Here is a 14,009-nt window from a genome sequence, read left to right on the forward strand (position 1 = left end):
AGAAGTTGCGTAGGATGCTGCTAATGTAGTAGGAAATGCTTAAGCAGGCTTGGGTTTTTTGACTTCTGTCAAAATTACCCAATATGTTGTCTCTTAAAAAAAAAAAAGGTAGTATGAAATCCTTTTCAGAACAAACACTTTTCCATACTGCCAGGATACCTTAGAGTCCTGGATTTATTTCCTAAGACCTTAGATTCAGAAATACTTCCTTTAAAAACCTACCACTGTGGTTGAATGCTTGGTGCCAGTGGACTTCAGATCACAAATGCAAATGCCTCTCAGAAATAGATTTGCCACAAAGTGGTTGTCCAGACGAAAGAGCATACGGTTACAACTAGATGTCTCATTTTAGATTATGATAAGCATGAAAATAAACTTCCTACAGATGGCCTGACTCTCAGCATGAGTTTCTACATCTCTGGGACTTTAACTTCTCTGGAAAATGCTGGAGTAATGGTTCAGGACTGTTTTCCCTGAGATGGGGAAACCGAATCAAACGTTACTGTAGCTTCAGAACCCCGAGTAAGATGTTGATTCTTGTTAATGATCTGTCCAGTCATCTGAAGACAGAGGTAAAACTAGGGCTTGGCCTCGTAGGATGTTTGAGAAGATTCAGTGAAATAAAAGTACCCAGAGGACTCAGCATTTCAGTATTACAAACGGAGAAAGAACTCAGCCAACGTTCACCACTCCATTTGTCTTGAGGAGCTGGTGAAAACAGGACCTGTGAATTAGGTTAATTCTACACCGCATGGCTGAAGTTCTCTTTCCGGTTTGAGGTCAGTGCTCTAGAGGGGACAGGAATGCTGGTAAAGAGGAAAGCATTTTCAATGTATCTTTTTACCCCCATGCGCACGTTAACTTAATGCGCATGTTAACTTCCTACAATATGATCACGAATAAGAAGTAACTCTATCTCAAGGTAGGAGATGGGATGCTCAGGTCTCTGGAATACTGGGTGGTGGTGTATTGCCTGAGGAACCGTGGCAGCCACTTTGCCAGCTGAGGGGACTAGAAATTTGGTGGAATGGATTGAAAGGTCTCCAACACTTTCATATAATTAAACAGGGAAAATCTCAGCGTGGGAGGAGATGAGACCATATACAATGGCCATGAGACACGCTCACCCCTCGGTTTCTCCTAGGAGGGACTTGCCACACAGGTTTTTATGTTTATTTTTTGTTGGTTGTGGGGCTTGAACTCGGCACCTGGACATTTTTTTTGTTGTTTTTTTGTTTTTTTAATTCAAGGCTGGTGCTCTACCACTTTGAGCCACAGTGCCACTTCTTGTTTTATGGTGGTTAATTGGAGATAAAAATCTCATGGACTTTCCTGCCTGGGCTGGCTTCAAACCATGATCTTCAGATCTCAGCCTCCTGAGTGGCTAGGATTACAGGTGTGAGCCACCAGCATCTGACAGGTTTTTATGTTTATTGAAGGGGACCAGAGTTAAGTAATAGGAAGTTCTATTATAGATCAGACATTCCTAAACCAAGAACAAGTCTGGCCCAGACCGAACAACAAAAACAACAACCAAAAAAATCCTTGTATTAAAAAGGCATTTGCTTAATTTTGCAAATGAAGTTTTATTGGAAGATAGCCATGCACATTCATTTGCATATCTTCTGTGGCTGCCTTCATGCCCCTCAAAGGTAAGCATATTTACTTCCTAACCTTTCATGAGAGGTATTTGTTGATGTGCTAAAAATTGAAAACCATCAACTGTCCACCAACTTTTGTCTTACTTCCAAGCATATTATTTCATTTTGGCAAGAATTTTGTAGCGACACTTGTTTTCAGTTATGTGATCTTTGTAACTCTGCATGCATTGTCCAGAAGGATATTTGAGAGAAAGTTGATGTGAATACAGCAAAGAAATGTGGGCACCCTTGAATGGATATATGTAAAAGTCTGCCTGTCAGTGGAAACTATTAATTGAAAGGGATTGTTTTCAAATTGTCACTCTTTGAAACAATGCTGGTGTTAATCCAATGAGTCTCCATGCTGGCATGGGTCCTGAGTGAGTCCTCTGGGTGGCTTCTTCTAATTCTACTGAGCTGTTTGGGATACAAAAGTTAGAAGGCCTTTTCTGTGTTCATAGGACCAAGCGGTCCAGCAATGGGATACTGGGCATTTATGGCATCCCAACAAATTTTATTTGTCCTTTAGTGTGTGGTCTCTGTCTCAAGATGACATTGGATGCTGCTCTGGCTCAACTGCCACCAAATTCCCCTGCTGGGACCCCCTCTGTCAGAAGGCTCCATGGTGAAACCTTTGAAATGTTTATGGGCAGTCTCAAGTGGGAGGTACGGCACAGCTTGCAAGGGCTCCATGAATATTTACAGATACCCTAGGAGCAAGCTAAAGAGCAAGTTTGTGTGGCCTTCCCATGAGACATTGATTCTGTAGACCTAGTATAATCTCCAGTCGTGTGCAAGTAACTCAAGTGAGTCTGGACCACACTCTGAGAGTCACTGATGTATATTAGGGATGACAGAATGAAAGAAGGATCTTGATTGCACAAACCATTCTCCGCTTCTGTCCTGTCCATGTGGCTCCCGTGTGTATATTCCAAGTTGACATCCGGAACCATCCTTCCATCAGTCCACTTTGAACCTTCCTTATCTCCTCATGAGCCAACAGGTTTTAATTTATTTCAGTGACATCGCAGCAAGAATGCACACATGTGAATTTCTTTGGTAGTATTTTTGCCTTTATTTGACTTGAATGTTGTACTGTCGTCCTTACTGCTCAGTGAAAAGAGCAACAAACCGGATTTTCCCAAACTTAATAGCCATGGGCCCAAACGGAAATCCTGAGACACACTGAAATTGAGGAATCGTTCGTTTGCTTTCCGCAGTCTTTGGAAATAAGCCAGGCAAGTCCTGGTTCAACAGAGAAGAAAATGAACAGATTAGAAGGAAAAATGAGAAAAGCTCTCACTAAAATGTGGATCTGAAAATTGAGGCATAATTAGAAATTTAAAGTATTTTTCTTAGCGACAATATCTTCTTTTTGTAGTGGACCTATTATATTTTGCACACCTGCAGAACATTTAGTTTCTGAGCACATTCTCGGAGGCTTTTACAAAAGCCAATAATAACCTGATAGCGAAGCCTCACTCCCATACCCTTTCTGACTGTCAGTCATTCCACTGTAATTACAGTCCTCGGGTGCTAGGACAGGTTTCAGGGAGCCAGTGAACTCATCTGTTCTTCAGACACAAGCGGGCTGTTGATAAGACTCTTTTCCAGCCGTAACACTGAGAATGCTAATTTTCATGGATGAATTCATGAAGAGGATTTTGTGCTCGAATTCTTCTCAATGGCGCTTGAACGACTTGCTTTCCTAAAGTTAGTTAATCAGATGGGTAATTAGACTATGATCTGATGGGGATAAAAGAGAACTAAAGGACTATAGAAGGATGTAGATAACAGTTATTAGATTGGGTAGTGATCTGAAGATCTTGATTAAGCACCTGTACCTCCTTTCACTGGTAATAATTAGACATTTTATTTTTGAGAGAATTGTAGATTTATATTCAGTTGTAAGAATGATTATGTAAGTTTCCTGCCCCCATTTCCTTGTTTCTCTGGTAGTAAAAATCTTCCAAAAACATAGGACAATGTCATAAACAAGATACTGACATGTATACAGTTAATATGCAATGATTCACCACCAAAAGAACCCTTTAAAGTGATACCCTGCTCCCTTCACCCTTACCCTCCCCATCCCTAACTATTACCCATCAGCTGATTTGACTCTACTCCGATAGCAATCCTGAGTAGGTGAGGAACAGGTCCTGTAATGTTGGGTCTTTGAGTCTAACCACTTAAGACCTGGGTTGGCACCTTCTGAGGCTTCCAGCTCCAAGGCCTGAGAATGAGAAGCTTATGACTCCAGGGTCTAGAAGCCAGAGACTTACAGCCTTAGGTACTCAGGTCTGAGGCTTAGTGTCCAGCCCTCAGAAGCTATGTAATGCTCCACTTTGAATCAACTGGAACCACCAGAATCAGCTAGGGTTTCGGCTTCCAGGCTTTAGCTGTCCAGACTCATGGCTGGTATCACAGCTCTAGAGCCTCGGCTGGGGTCATCACTCCTGACCCCCAGTGGGGGGTCACTGGGAAGATCCCAGGAACTCTTTCAGCAATGGAATCTCATAGATACCCTCCCTCAGCTTCCACATGTTTCTGCTGCCCGTTGTCATCGTCATCTCTGCTGCTTCTGCTCCCAGCTGCTCTCTCCCTCTTGTTGCTGTTGCTGTTTCCACCCTGATTCCTCTTGGCTATTTCATCTTCATGCTCTGATAATGAAAAAGATCAAATGATAAAGACCAAAGGCCAGAAAAGACAACTTAGGAGAAACCTTTGAAAGGGCTTCACGTTGCAATACCTGCATGTGATCCAGCTTGTTGTCTCCAGACTGTGGAATAGTCTGCTTGTATCGCCTGAGGGGAAGAGGGCGGCATGGGTGTTAATACCAGTCAATCACAGGCTTTCTGCAGAGTCCCAGGGGAAGAGGCTCCCACTCTGACCTGAAAGGAAATGGCTATTAGAGTCCACAGAGGCCTGTGATGGCAGAAAGTCCTGTGCAAGTCCTGTCTGAGACAGTTGTGCCTGGAATGGTGCCTTCTGGAGCAGGCGGTGTGCTTTGGCAGCAAGTGGTTCTGGTTGCTGTGTAGCTTCCTCAAGGCATGTGGAGGAAGAGCTGGATCTCAGAATTAGGGATTGCAACAGAAGAAAGAAATGAAAGGTCTTCTTTTCTTGGAGTGGAAACAATCTGGTGCCCTACTGCATACCCATGATGCAGTCAGCTTTGGTTTGTAACCTCCCAACCTTGCCCCTCCTTCTGACAGTAATTCTGGAGTCTCTGGGTTGAATTTCCTAAGCAAGTCTCTGGGTTCTGTTGATCTCTTGGCTACTTCAGCATCATTTAGGAGTGTCATGTGATACACAGGGTCTGGCTCATTCTAGGAAGTGGGCAGTGTGATCTTCAGTGTATCCTTGAGCCTGTTATGTTCAGATTTAGCTATATTTGAATCCTGAGCATGTGTCAGGAATATTTATGTCATTTGTACTGATTTGGGACTTTTCTCTCCAAGATTTGTTTTTTCCTGAAATGTACCTAGTGATAACTGCTATCAAGACAGGAAGGCATTTGACTATAATGTGTTTAGAGGACTATGAATAATTTATTATTTAATAATTTAAATTTATTAACTAATAATTTATTACTTTTTTATAACATAGCTGTAATCGTATTCAAAGGCATATTGTGTGAACAAACACTAAGTGTCCTCAGTTCAGAATAGTCATGGAGACTTTCCTTCATTTATTCATTTATTATCTTTATTTCTTATAGTTATATTTTTTATTATCTCTAAGTAGTTGTACAAAGGAGTTACAGTTTAACAAATCAGTTTTGAGTACAGTGCGTCTTGATTGATGTTGCCCCTTCCCTCCTAAACCCAAACCCTCCCCTCAGTTTCCTTAATTCTGTAGGATATTCACTGAATATTGTGACTTTACTCCTTCCCCCCAGTAGCTGTCTAGACCATATAGTTTGCCCATTGAGGGAACATTTTTAAAACTTTGTTTTCTTTTCTGAAGCGACATCGTATTTCTGGCTTGTGACTCATGTACTGATGAAAACAACAAAAAGTAAGGATTTAAATATGACGACTGTTAGTCACCATTCAGCCAGTGGAGGTGCTGACCTGTCTTTGCATTTTCTTCCAGATATATCAGCGATGCTGGTTAGTATTCAAGAAAGCGTCAAGCAAGGGTCCAAAAAGACTGGAGAAATTTTCTGATGAACGGGCTGCATACTTTAGGTGTTACCACAAGGTAAGACTTCACTGTTATAGCACTCAACAAATTGGTTTTCCAAAGGTGGTTTGAACTCATTTCATCTGAAAAATTGTCTGAGTTATTTACCAAGGTCTTCATAATGCTTTTTCATCAACAAAATCTCCCTAGAAACATCCACTTGCTATTTGTTTTAAACAATTGACTGATGTAAAGCTGTTTTTGTAGTTTTCAACTTGATGGTGTTTTTCTTCTGTAAGTGAGACTTCTTCCTGTTGTAATAGAAATTTTCCCTCCTCCCTTCCTTCTTCTCTTATGTCCCTTTTCCTCCCTCCCACCTTCCCTCCCTTCCTCCTTTCCTTTCTCTCTTCTCCAAATTGTCCCTCCCCCTCTTTTTCTTTTTCTCCTCCTTCTCTCCTTCCTTCTCTCCTTCCTTCCTTCCTTCCTTCCTTCCTTCCTTCCTTCCTTCCTTCCTTCCTTCCGTCTCCCTCCCTCCCTCCCTCCGTCCCTCCCTCCCTCCCTCTATCCTTTCCTTTTCTTTTCTTCTCTTCCCTTCCCTTCCCTTCCTTTCATACTGACATTTGAACTCAGTGCCTAATGTTCACCTTTAGTTTTTTTTTCTAAACAGGAAACAACAAGTGTGTCCATAGGACTAGAGCATTGTGTTGGTGCTCTAGCTCTTGAGCCACACCTCTACTTCCAACCTTTTGCTGACTAATAAGAGATAAGTGTCTCAGGGATTTGACTTTTGTGGCTGGCTTAGATCTCTGCATTCTGAGTAACTAAGATTACAGTTGTGAGCCATCAGCTAGAAATGTTGTTTCAATAGTAGACTCTGCTCCAAGCACTCATGTTCCTTGATTGAGGGACTGGATCTTGTTGTCACTAGTAAGGTCTTGGATGCAGGATAGATACATTTAACATTTGAGTATGGGGGGGGGGCAATTTACAGGGAGAAGATTGGTGATTGGAGGAAAAGGAGGAAGTCCCACCTACTAGATGGTTCCTCTAAGTCTGATGAACAAATTAAATTCAGGCTTGTGATTTGTTTTGTTGTTTGTTTGTTTTTGTTTTTTGTTTTTGGTAGTAAGACTTCAGCACCAGATACAGTAACTAGGAGTTTAAAATGAATCATTCAGGAGTGCCCTTTCCTGTCTCCATGGTTTTGTTCTTTCTCTTTAGTGCTTAGTCCTGTGGACACACTTTTTGTTTCCTGTTTTATCCCTCTCCCACCCGACCTGTGATCCATGAGAGAGGAGAGGACTGTATTTGGTATTGGAGTCTGAACTCCAGTTTTTACTCTCTTTAACCAGGTGTCCTACTACTTGAGCTATACCATCAGCCCTTTATCCTGTAATTTGTTTTTAGATAAGGTCTCATGCCTTTGCCTGGACCAGCCTCGAACTACCCTCCTACCTTTGCCTCATAAGTACCTGAGATTGTAAGCATGTACTACCATGCCTGGCCTAAGACAGGGATTTTTTTTTTTCTTGAATGTGTAGATGGGAAGAACACTACCGATAACGAGTAGGAAAATACAGTAGACACCTTGTATAGTACTGATTTAAATAGATATATTATAGATATCAGAATGATCTATTTTTATTTAGCTTAGCAGATGAAATCTGTGTTTGAGACATTTAAAAACAACAACAAAAAGGAATTGTGATTTGGATGATGCAAGATGGCCAACGATGAAAGCAGAAAAGTCCAGGACGGGGGCGGAGGGAGGGAAGGCGGCGTTTAGGAGATTCAGTTATAAAAACGACAGTGGATTGAAATGTGCCTTGAACGCAGAAAAGGAAGGAGGTGGAGGTCAATCTCGCCCTGTTTCAGATTTCTACCTGCTGCCTTTGGAATTTAATGTGCAGGTCTTTGGGGAACATGGTAAGCCACATTCTCTTTCGTCTGTAATAATCGTTAACCAAAGTTCAAAGCATTAGAGCTGAGGAATTATCCACATGAAGCCTCCAAGCCCCTGATGAGTTACTGGGGCCCATTCATCTTCTTTACTTGTTCAGATCTGATGCATTTACTATTAATCTCTTGAGGGCATATGCAAAGCTGGAGGACTTCTGAGGTATCCTTTTTGTTTTCAAATCTAAATGCGGTTTAATTTATGAATCTTGATAATAAAATACTTGAGACATAAGTAGCACACTGTGACCAAATTTCAAACGCTGTCCTAACATAAGTAAGGCAATTTTCTGGAATAAATGAGGAAATGTGCATTGTGATATTTGGCTAACATAGAAATGATGTCCTGGTGTATGTGTACACTGGTCTGGCAGGAATTCCCTAGTATTTCTGAGAGTACATTTCATAATTTAACATATTATCTTAAATATGCCACTGTTGTATTTTTGAATCTTTTAAAGATTCCTGATATAAGAAGTTGACTGTAGGATTTTGTAATTTGGCACATTCTTCCTGGAGAATGCAGCTAGAGGTGTTGTCATTAAATAATTGGAAACCAAATATATGAATAATGCACACGCAGCACAATTGATTTTTCATTTTGTTACATCGACCACGAAGCACCCTGAGCTGTCAGAGATGGCTGTGAATTTGATGAACTGTAATTGCAACAACATTAAGACCCCAGCGACTTTACATACAGTGCCTGGCCTTCTTGTTAAATACGAAACTCCACATTTTTATTCAGGAAAGAGAATTGCTCACATTAACCAGAGGAGCTGAAGGTTTCCTTGCCCAGCTTTATGTCTTTGGGATGAGTCACCACTGGGACAAAGACACATTGCGGTGTCTCTGCCTCCCAGTCACTCTCCTTGATCTTCTTCGGGTCTGTTCATCCCTCAGGATTCACTTCCTCGATTCCCTGGTCCCATGGAAAGCTGTAATTGGCCTCATGGTGATGACAGGCCTTGTCTACTGGTACTTACTTATTTGTCAGATCCTTCTTGGGGAAATGTAGACTTAGTTAATTCAAAGATATCCAAAGGAAAGATCCCTAGAGGGTGAGCTGTGGTCATGTTGCTAAATCCTGGCCTAAGAGAATAATCAGGGAAGATGCCAGCTCTTCTTCCTCGGTTTCTCTTTCCTGCTGATTAGAAATAGTCCACAGTCATCTTGGCTGAAGATACTGGAAAGTCTGCGGGTTGAATACAACATAGAATGTCCCAAGTCACGTAACAGAGGCTTGGTGTCCAGGCTGGTCTATGCCTCCTGATACAGAATCAGGTTCATCCTGAGCTGCCTCCCTCTGGACCATTTTATATGAGGAGGTCATAAACCTCTATCTTGTTTATCCTGTATAATTTTGGATTTGCTGTCATGGAAAGTAGAGCCTAACCCTGAATGTTAGCTCCTCATCTTCCCATGCACTCCAGCTGGGGAATTCTGTCATGCTCAGTCAACAGTATCCTGATGTAATTACTGCCCGTTGGAGTTTTAATTGCTTGAAGATAGGAACTGTGCTTTAGTCATCCTTGCATCTGTGGGCCTAGCCTGGTATCTAGCACCACTGCGAACACTGTGGATTCCAGGACCACTCAGGAAATGATTCGTGACTTAATATTGAAAAGTGGAGAGTTTTAGGAAGTCCTTTGGTATGTTGAGAATAAAAAGGGCTATGATAATCTTTGCCAAATTCTGTCATCTGAATTCATGCAAGGTTTTATCCTAGGTAGAAGACAGTCTAGTAACAGACAACCTCATCTATTTATATAGCTATTTACATTCATATATGTATATAATTTACACAAGGCCTTGGAAATCAAATAATATAGAAATGTTTATAATGGAAAACAACTGTGCATTCTGCCTCCATCTCTCCCTTTTGTGGGATGAAGAGAGGACCTTTGTGGTACTCAAGTTATAGTGACTGCAGCATTAGGGTGGGTCTCACTCTATGGAGCTATCTTTATAAGAAGGAACATAAATCTGAGAATGATGAAAGGGGTGGTTGTGATCAAGATGCAATGTGCTCACAAACTGACATACTGAATTGTAACCCCTTTGTGCAGCAACTGAAACATAGAAGATGTAACTAAGAAAAGGAATAGACAGAAACAGAGAGAATAACACTGAAGACAAGCAGAGAAGGTTGTGCTATGTCTGGATGGTGAGGGGTGCTGGCAATAAGGATTGTGTAAATTTAGAAGGGAAGGGAGAAAACACCATTAGTTCTGGGCCAGAAGGTCATTTGTCACCTAGATGGTCTTGAGCTAGACATTTAGGTTCTCTTTGCCTTGCTTTTTGTTTATTTAGTTAGCAGTTTAGGTACATGTGTTCCTTTAAAATTTTTATTGCAAAGGTGATATACAGAGGGGTTACAGCTACGTAAGTCAGGTAATGAGTACATGTCTTTTTTGACAGTCTCGTTCAGGCCCTTGTTATCTCCCGGGTTTCCCCTCCCATCTCCCCCATCCGGGTTCTATAGTTTATTTCCACTATAGTGTCCAGACAATATCACTGCTGAATCAGTTCACTTCTTGTTCTATCATTTCTGTGCTTCCCTTTCGGTCCCCAAATCAGATAGACTTACATACAAGAGAAAGGGTACAGAAAAAAAAAAAAACATGTGACAAAAGGGAATTAAAAAGGAAAGAAAAGAAAAGGAACCACAAACAGTACAATAACAAACTTCTTGTTTGCATTTCTCAGAGGTCATTTCAATAAACATCATTTTTTTATTTTTTTAAAATTTTTTTATTGTGAAAATACTGTACAGATGGGTTACAATTACACGGGCAAGATAATGAGTACATTTCTTATCAAGCATTGTAGCTTCCTCCTCTGTTTCTCCTTCCCATCCCTTCCTAGCCTCCCCTCGCCCCCCCCCACCCAATCCTCCCACCCCCACCAAAGTTGTAAAGTTCGTTTTCGACATGACAACTTGTACTTCTCATTGTTGCAACGGGTCCACCTGTATCCTTATTTAAACGACTTGTTTTTCCCCTTCCCCTTCACAAATTATACCGACATCAAATACAGTGAAAGCAGGGGTTATACTGTGGGGGAGGGACATACAAAGCAACAAAGAAATCATCTTATAAATGCGTTAGAAACAAATGCATGAAAGAAAAGGAACATTTAAATACATATCTTAGGGTTCATTTTCCTAACATCACCTTATCTAACCTTTTCTGCTTGACTCATACATATACTAGATATTGCAAATAAGGGAAACCATGGGACCTATGTTTCTTTGAGCTTGGCTTACTTCACTTAATATAATTTTTTCCAAGTCTTTCCATTTCCTAACAAATGGGGCAATGTCATTCTTTCTGATGGAGGCATAGAATTCCATTGTGTATATATACCACATTTTCTTGATCCATTCATCTACTGAGAGGCATCTGGGTTGGTTCCATATCTTAGCTATAGTAAATAATGCTGCAATAAACATAGTTGTGCTGGTAGCTTTAGTGTGGTCTTGTTTGCAAACATTTGGGTAAATGCCCAAAAGTGAGATTGCTGGGTCATAGGGGAGCTCTATGTGGAGTCTTTTGAGGAACCTCCATACTACTTTCCAAAGTGGTTGAACAAGTTTACACTCCCACCAACAATTCAGTAAGGTTCCCTTCTGTCCACATCCCCTCCAGCATCTGTTGTTGTTAGAGTTCTTGATTTTTGCTGTTCTAACTGGAGTGAGGTGATATCTCAATGTTGTTTTGATTTGCATTTCTTTTATGGCTAGGGAGGTTGAGCATTTCTTCATGTGTCTATTGGCCATCCTTCTTTCTTCTTTAGAGAAGTTTCTCTTTAAGTCTTTAGGCCACTTCATAAACATCCTTTTTATATCATCGTATGCACATAGTTATTGGGCTCTTGTAATCCTCTCCTAAGAATATCCTCCTTTGGTCTCACTGTGTGAATATTTAGAGTGCTATTTAATTAATCATGTCCAAGACACTTCTAAAAGATTTATGGGTGCATTCTAATTATTACAAATGAGGGAAAGCATGCAGCCTAAGTTTCTTAGGGTCTGGTTTACTTTACTTAATATAATTTTTCCAAGTTTTTTCATTTCCTTATGAATGGGGCAATATCATTCTTTCTGATGGAAGCATAGAATTCCATTGTGTATATAAACATCACATTTTCTTGATCCATTCATCCGTAGAAGGGCATCTGGGTGGATTCCATATCTTAGCTATGGTAATCAATGCTGCAATGAATATGGTTGTGCTGCTGGTTTTAGTGCAGCCTGGTTTGTGGTCATTTGGACAAATGCTCAGGAATGGGGTTGCTGGGTTATAGGGAAACTCTATGTTTAGTCTTTTGAGGAACCTCCATTCTGCTTTCCAGAGTCGTTGAACAGGTTTATGTTCCCACCAACAGTGTAGTAGCATTCCCTTTTGTCTGCATCCCTGCCAGTATCTGTTATGGCCATTCTAACTGGGGTGAGGTAGAATTTATTTACATTTCTTTTATGGCCAGAGGTGTTAAACATCTCATGTATCTATTGATCCTTCTTATTTCTTCTTCAGAAAAGTCTCTCTTTAAGTCTTTTAAACACTTATTAATTGGGCTGTTGTTTCTTTGAGGATTTGTTTTTGGGAGGTTTAATTTTGTGAGCTGTAAGTGGATTTTAGGTATGAGGACTTTTCTGTGGGCTTTATATTTATCTTGCTAGCTAGGTTCTTCGCCATGCAGAAACTCTTCAGTTTGTGCAATCCCATTTATTCAGTCTTTCTTTAGTTTGTTGTTATCCTGGATGTTTACTTAGGAAGTTTTGACCTGTGCCAAGGAGCCCTAGTGTTTCCCCTATCCCTCCCTGTAATATTTTCAGGGTATCTGGTCTTACATTGAGGTCTTTGATCCATTTTCTGCCTTGTTGTATGATCTGTTAAGTATAGATAATAATAGAGCCATTGTTCTCACTAGTAAGGTATTCAGACTATACGAAGATAACATAAACCCTTTACACTGTGCTCCACCCATTCTAAGCCCCTGGTAATAAGCTATTAACAAAACTCCTGTAAAAATATACAACAAGTTTGGGCAGTACCATTAAACCAATGACTTTACTGTGGTCATTCTAATAATTACATATCTTAATTCAATCTCACATCCATTATATGAGACATGTTCTACTATTACACCAATCGAGAACATGACATAGGCCTTTGTTGTAAATATGGAAGAAAATATTTTCTCTCAGTGTACAACCTGTTATAATTTTAGCAGGATCTTTTCTAGAACAAAAGTCTTAATTTTGATGATGCCTCTTTGTGAATATTTACTTTTGTGGACATACTTGTGGCGTCAAGTTCAAGAACTTTTTGTCTGGCATTATATCCTGGAGATTTTCTCCTCTTTTTCCCACCTATTATTTATGTGACATTAAGGCTTATAGTGAAACCTAAGATTTACTTTGAGTTAAATTTTTGTCTGAGGTATGAGATATAGGTGGAATTCCATTCTTATCCCCTGTGATCGTCCAATTATTTTGGTGCTATTTGTTGTTATAGCTATTGTTTCCCTGTGGGATTAGATTTTTCATCTTGGTCAAAAATCACTGAAGACATTTGTGTAGCTCTATTTTTGGACCCTGTATTCTTTTTCATTGATCTATGTATCCATCTGCCTGCCAGCCTCATATTCTCTCAATTACTGTGCAGTATAGTAATTCTTGGTATTGAGTCAAGTGATTCATCCCACTTTATTTTGCTTTCCAAGGTTGTTTTGGCTATTCCAGTGCCTGGGCTTTCATAAGAATTCAAAATAACCTTGCCTATGTCTCTGAAAACCCTTGATGGGATTTTGGAGATGATTCTATTAAACCTACAGATCAAATTGTCAGAAGAAGCAACACCTTTTCTATGTGGAGTCCATCTAAGAACTTGGTATGGTTCTATAGTTGAGAGTACTTTTTAAATTCATTTCATTGTCCTTTACATTCTGTATGTTTCCTTAAGTTTATCTGTTTATCACATTAAGTTTCATATCTTTGTGATGTATTTGACTGGAATAAAATAGTCATTTTTAGCTTATGTTTTTATAAAAAATCATCTAGTTTATGTGATTTTCTATTTTACTTCAAAATAATTCAGCTGTTCATTATATGATTAACATTATATATGCTTGCATTTTGGATAAAAATTCAGCAATTTTTTAGAGCCTACAGGTTCAACACTTTTTATAGTTTAACCTGCATTATTAACATTTTCTCTACCACTTTTCAAAATTTTAATTTACTTTGAATTGTAGAAACTCATGAGCCACAGTGCTACC

The 14,009-nt window shown here is 40.0% G+C and overlaps 1 protein-coding gene across 1 annotated transcript in view; it reads left to right on the forward strand.

Annotated features, from left to right (window-relative positions):
- The window catches only part of Dok5 (docking protein 5), a 111,065-nt gene that overhangs the window by 42,605 nt on the left and 54,451 nt on the right, over positions 1-14,009 (forward strand). Inside the window, exon 2 of the mRNA XM_042699256.1 lies at positions 5,739-5,846. Within this exon, the coding sequence (XP_042555190.1) occupies positions 5,739-5,846 (108 nt within the window). The remainder of the gene's footprint in view (positions 1-5,738; positions 5,847-14,009) is intronic.

Source organism: Dipodomys spectabilis, unplaced genomic scaffold (assembly GCF_019054845.1).
Source record: "Dipodomys spectabilis isolate Male_0828 unplaced genomic scaffold, ASM1905484v1 ptg000240l, whole genome shotgun sequence".
Classification (NCBI taxonomy): domain Eukaryota; kingdom Metazoa; phylum Chordata; class Mammalia; order Rodentia; family Heteromyidae; genus Dipodomys; species Dipodomys spectabilis.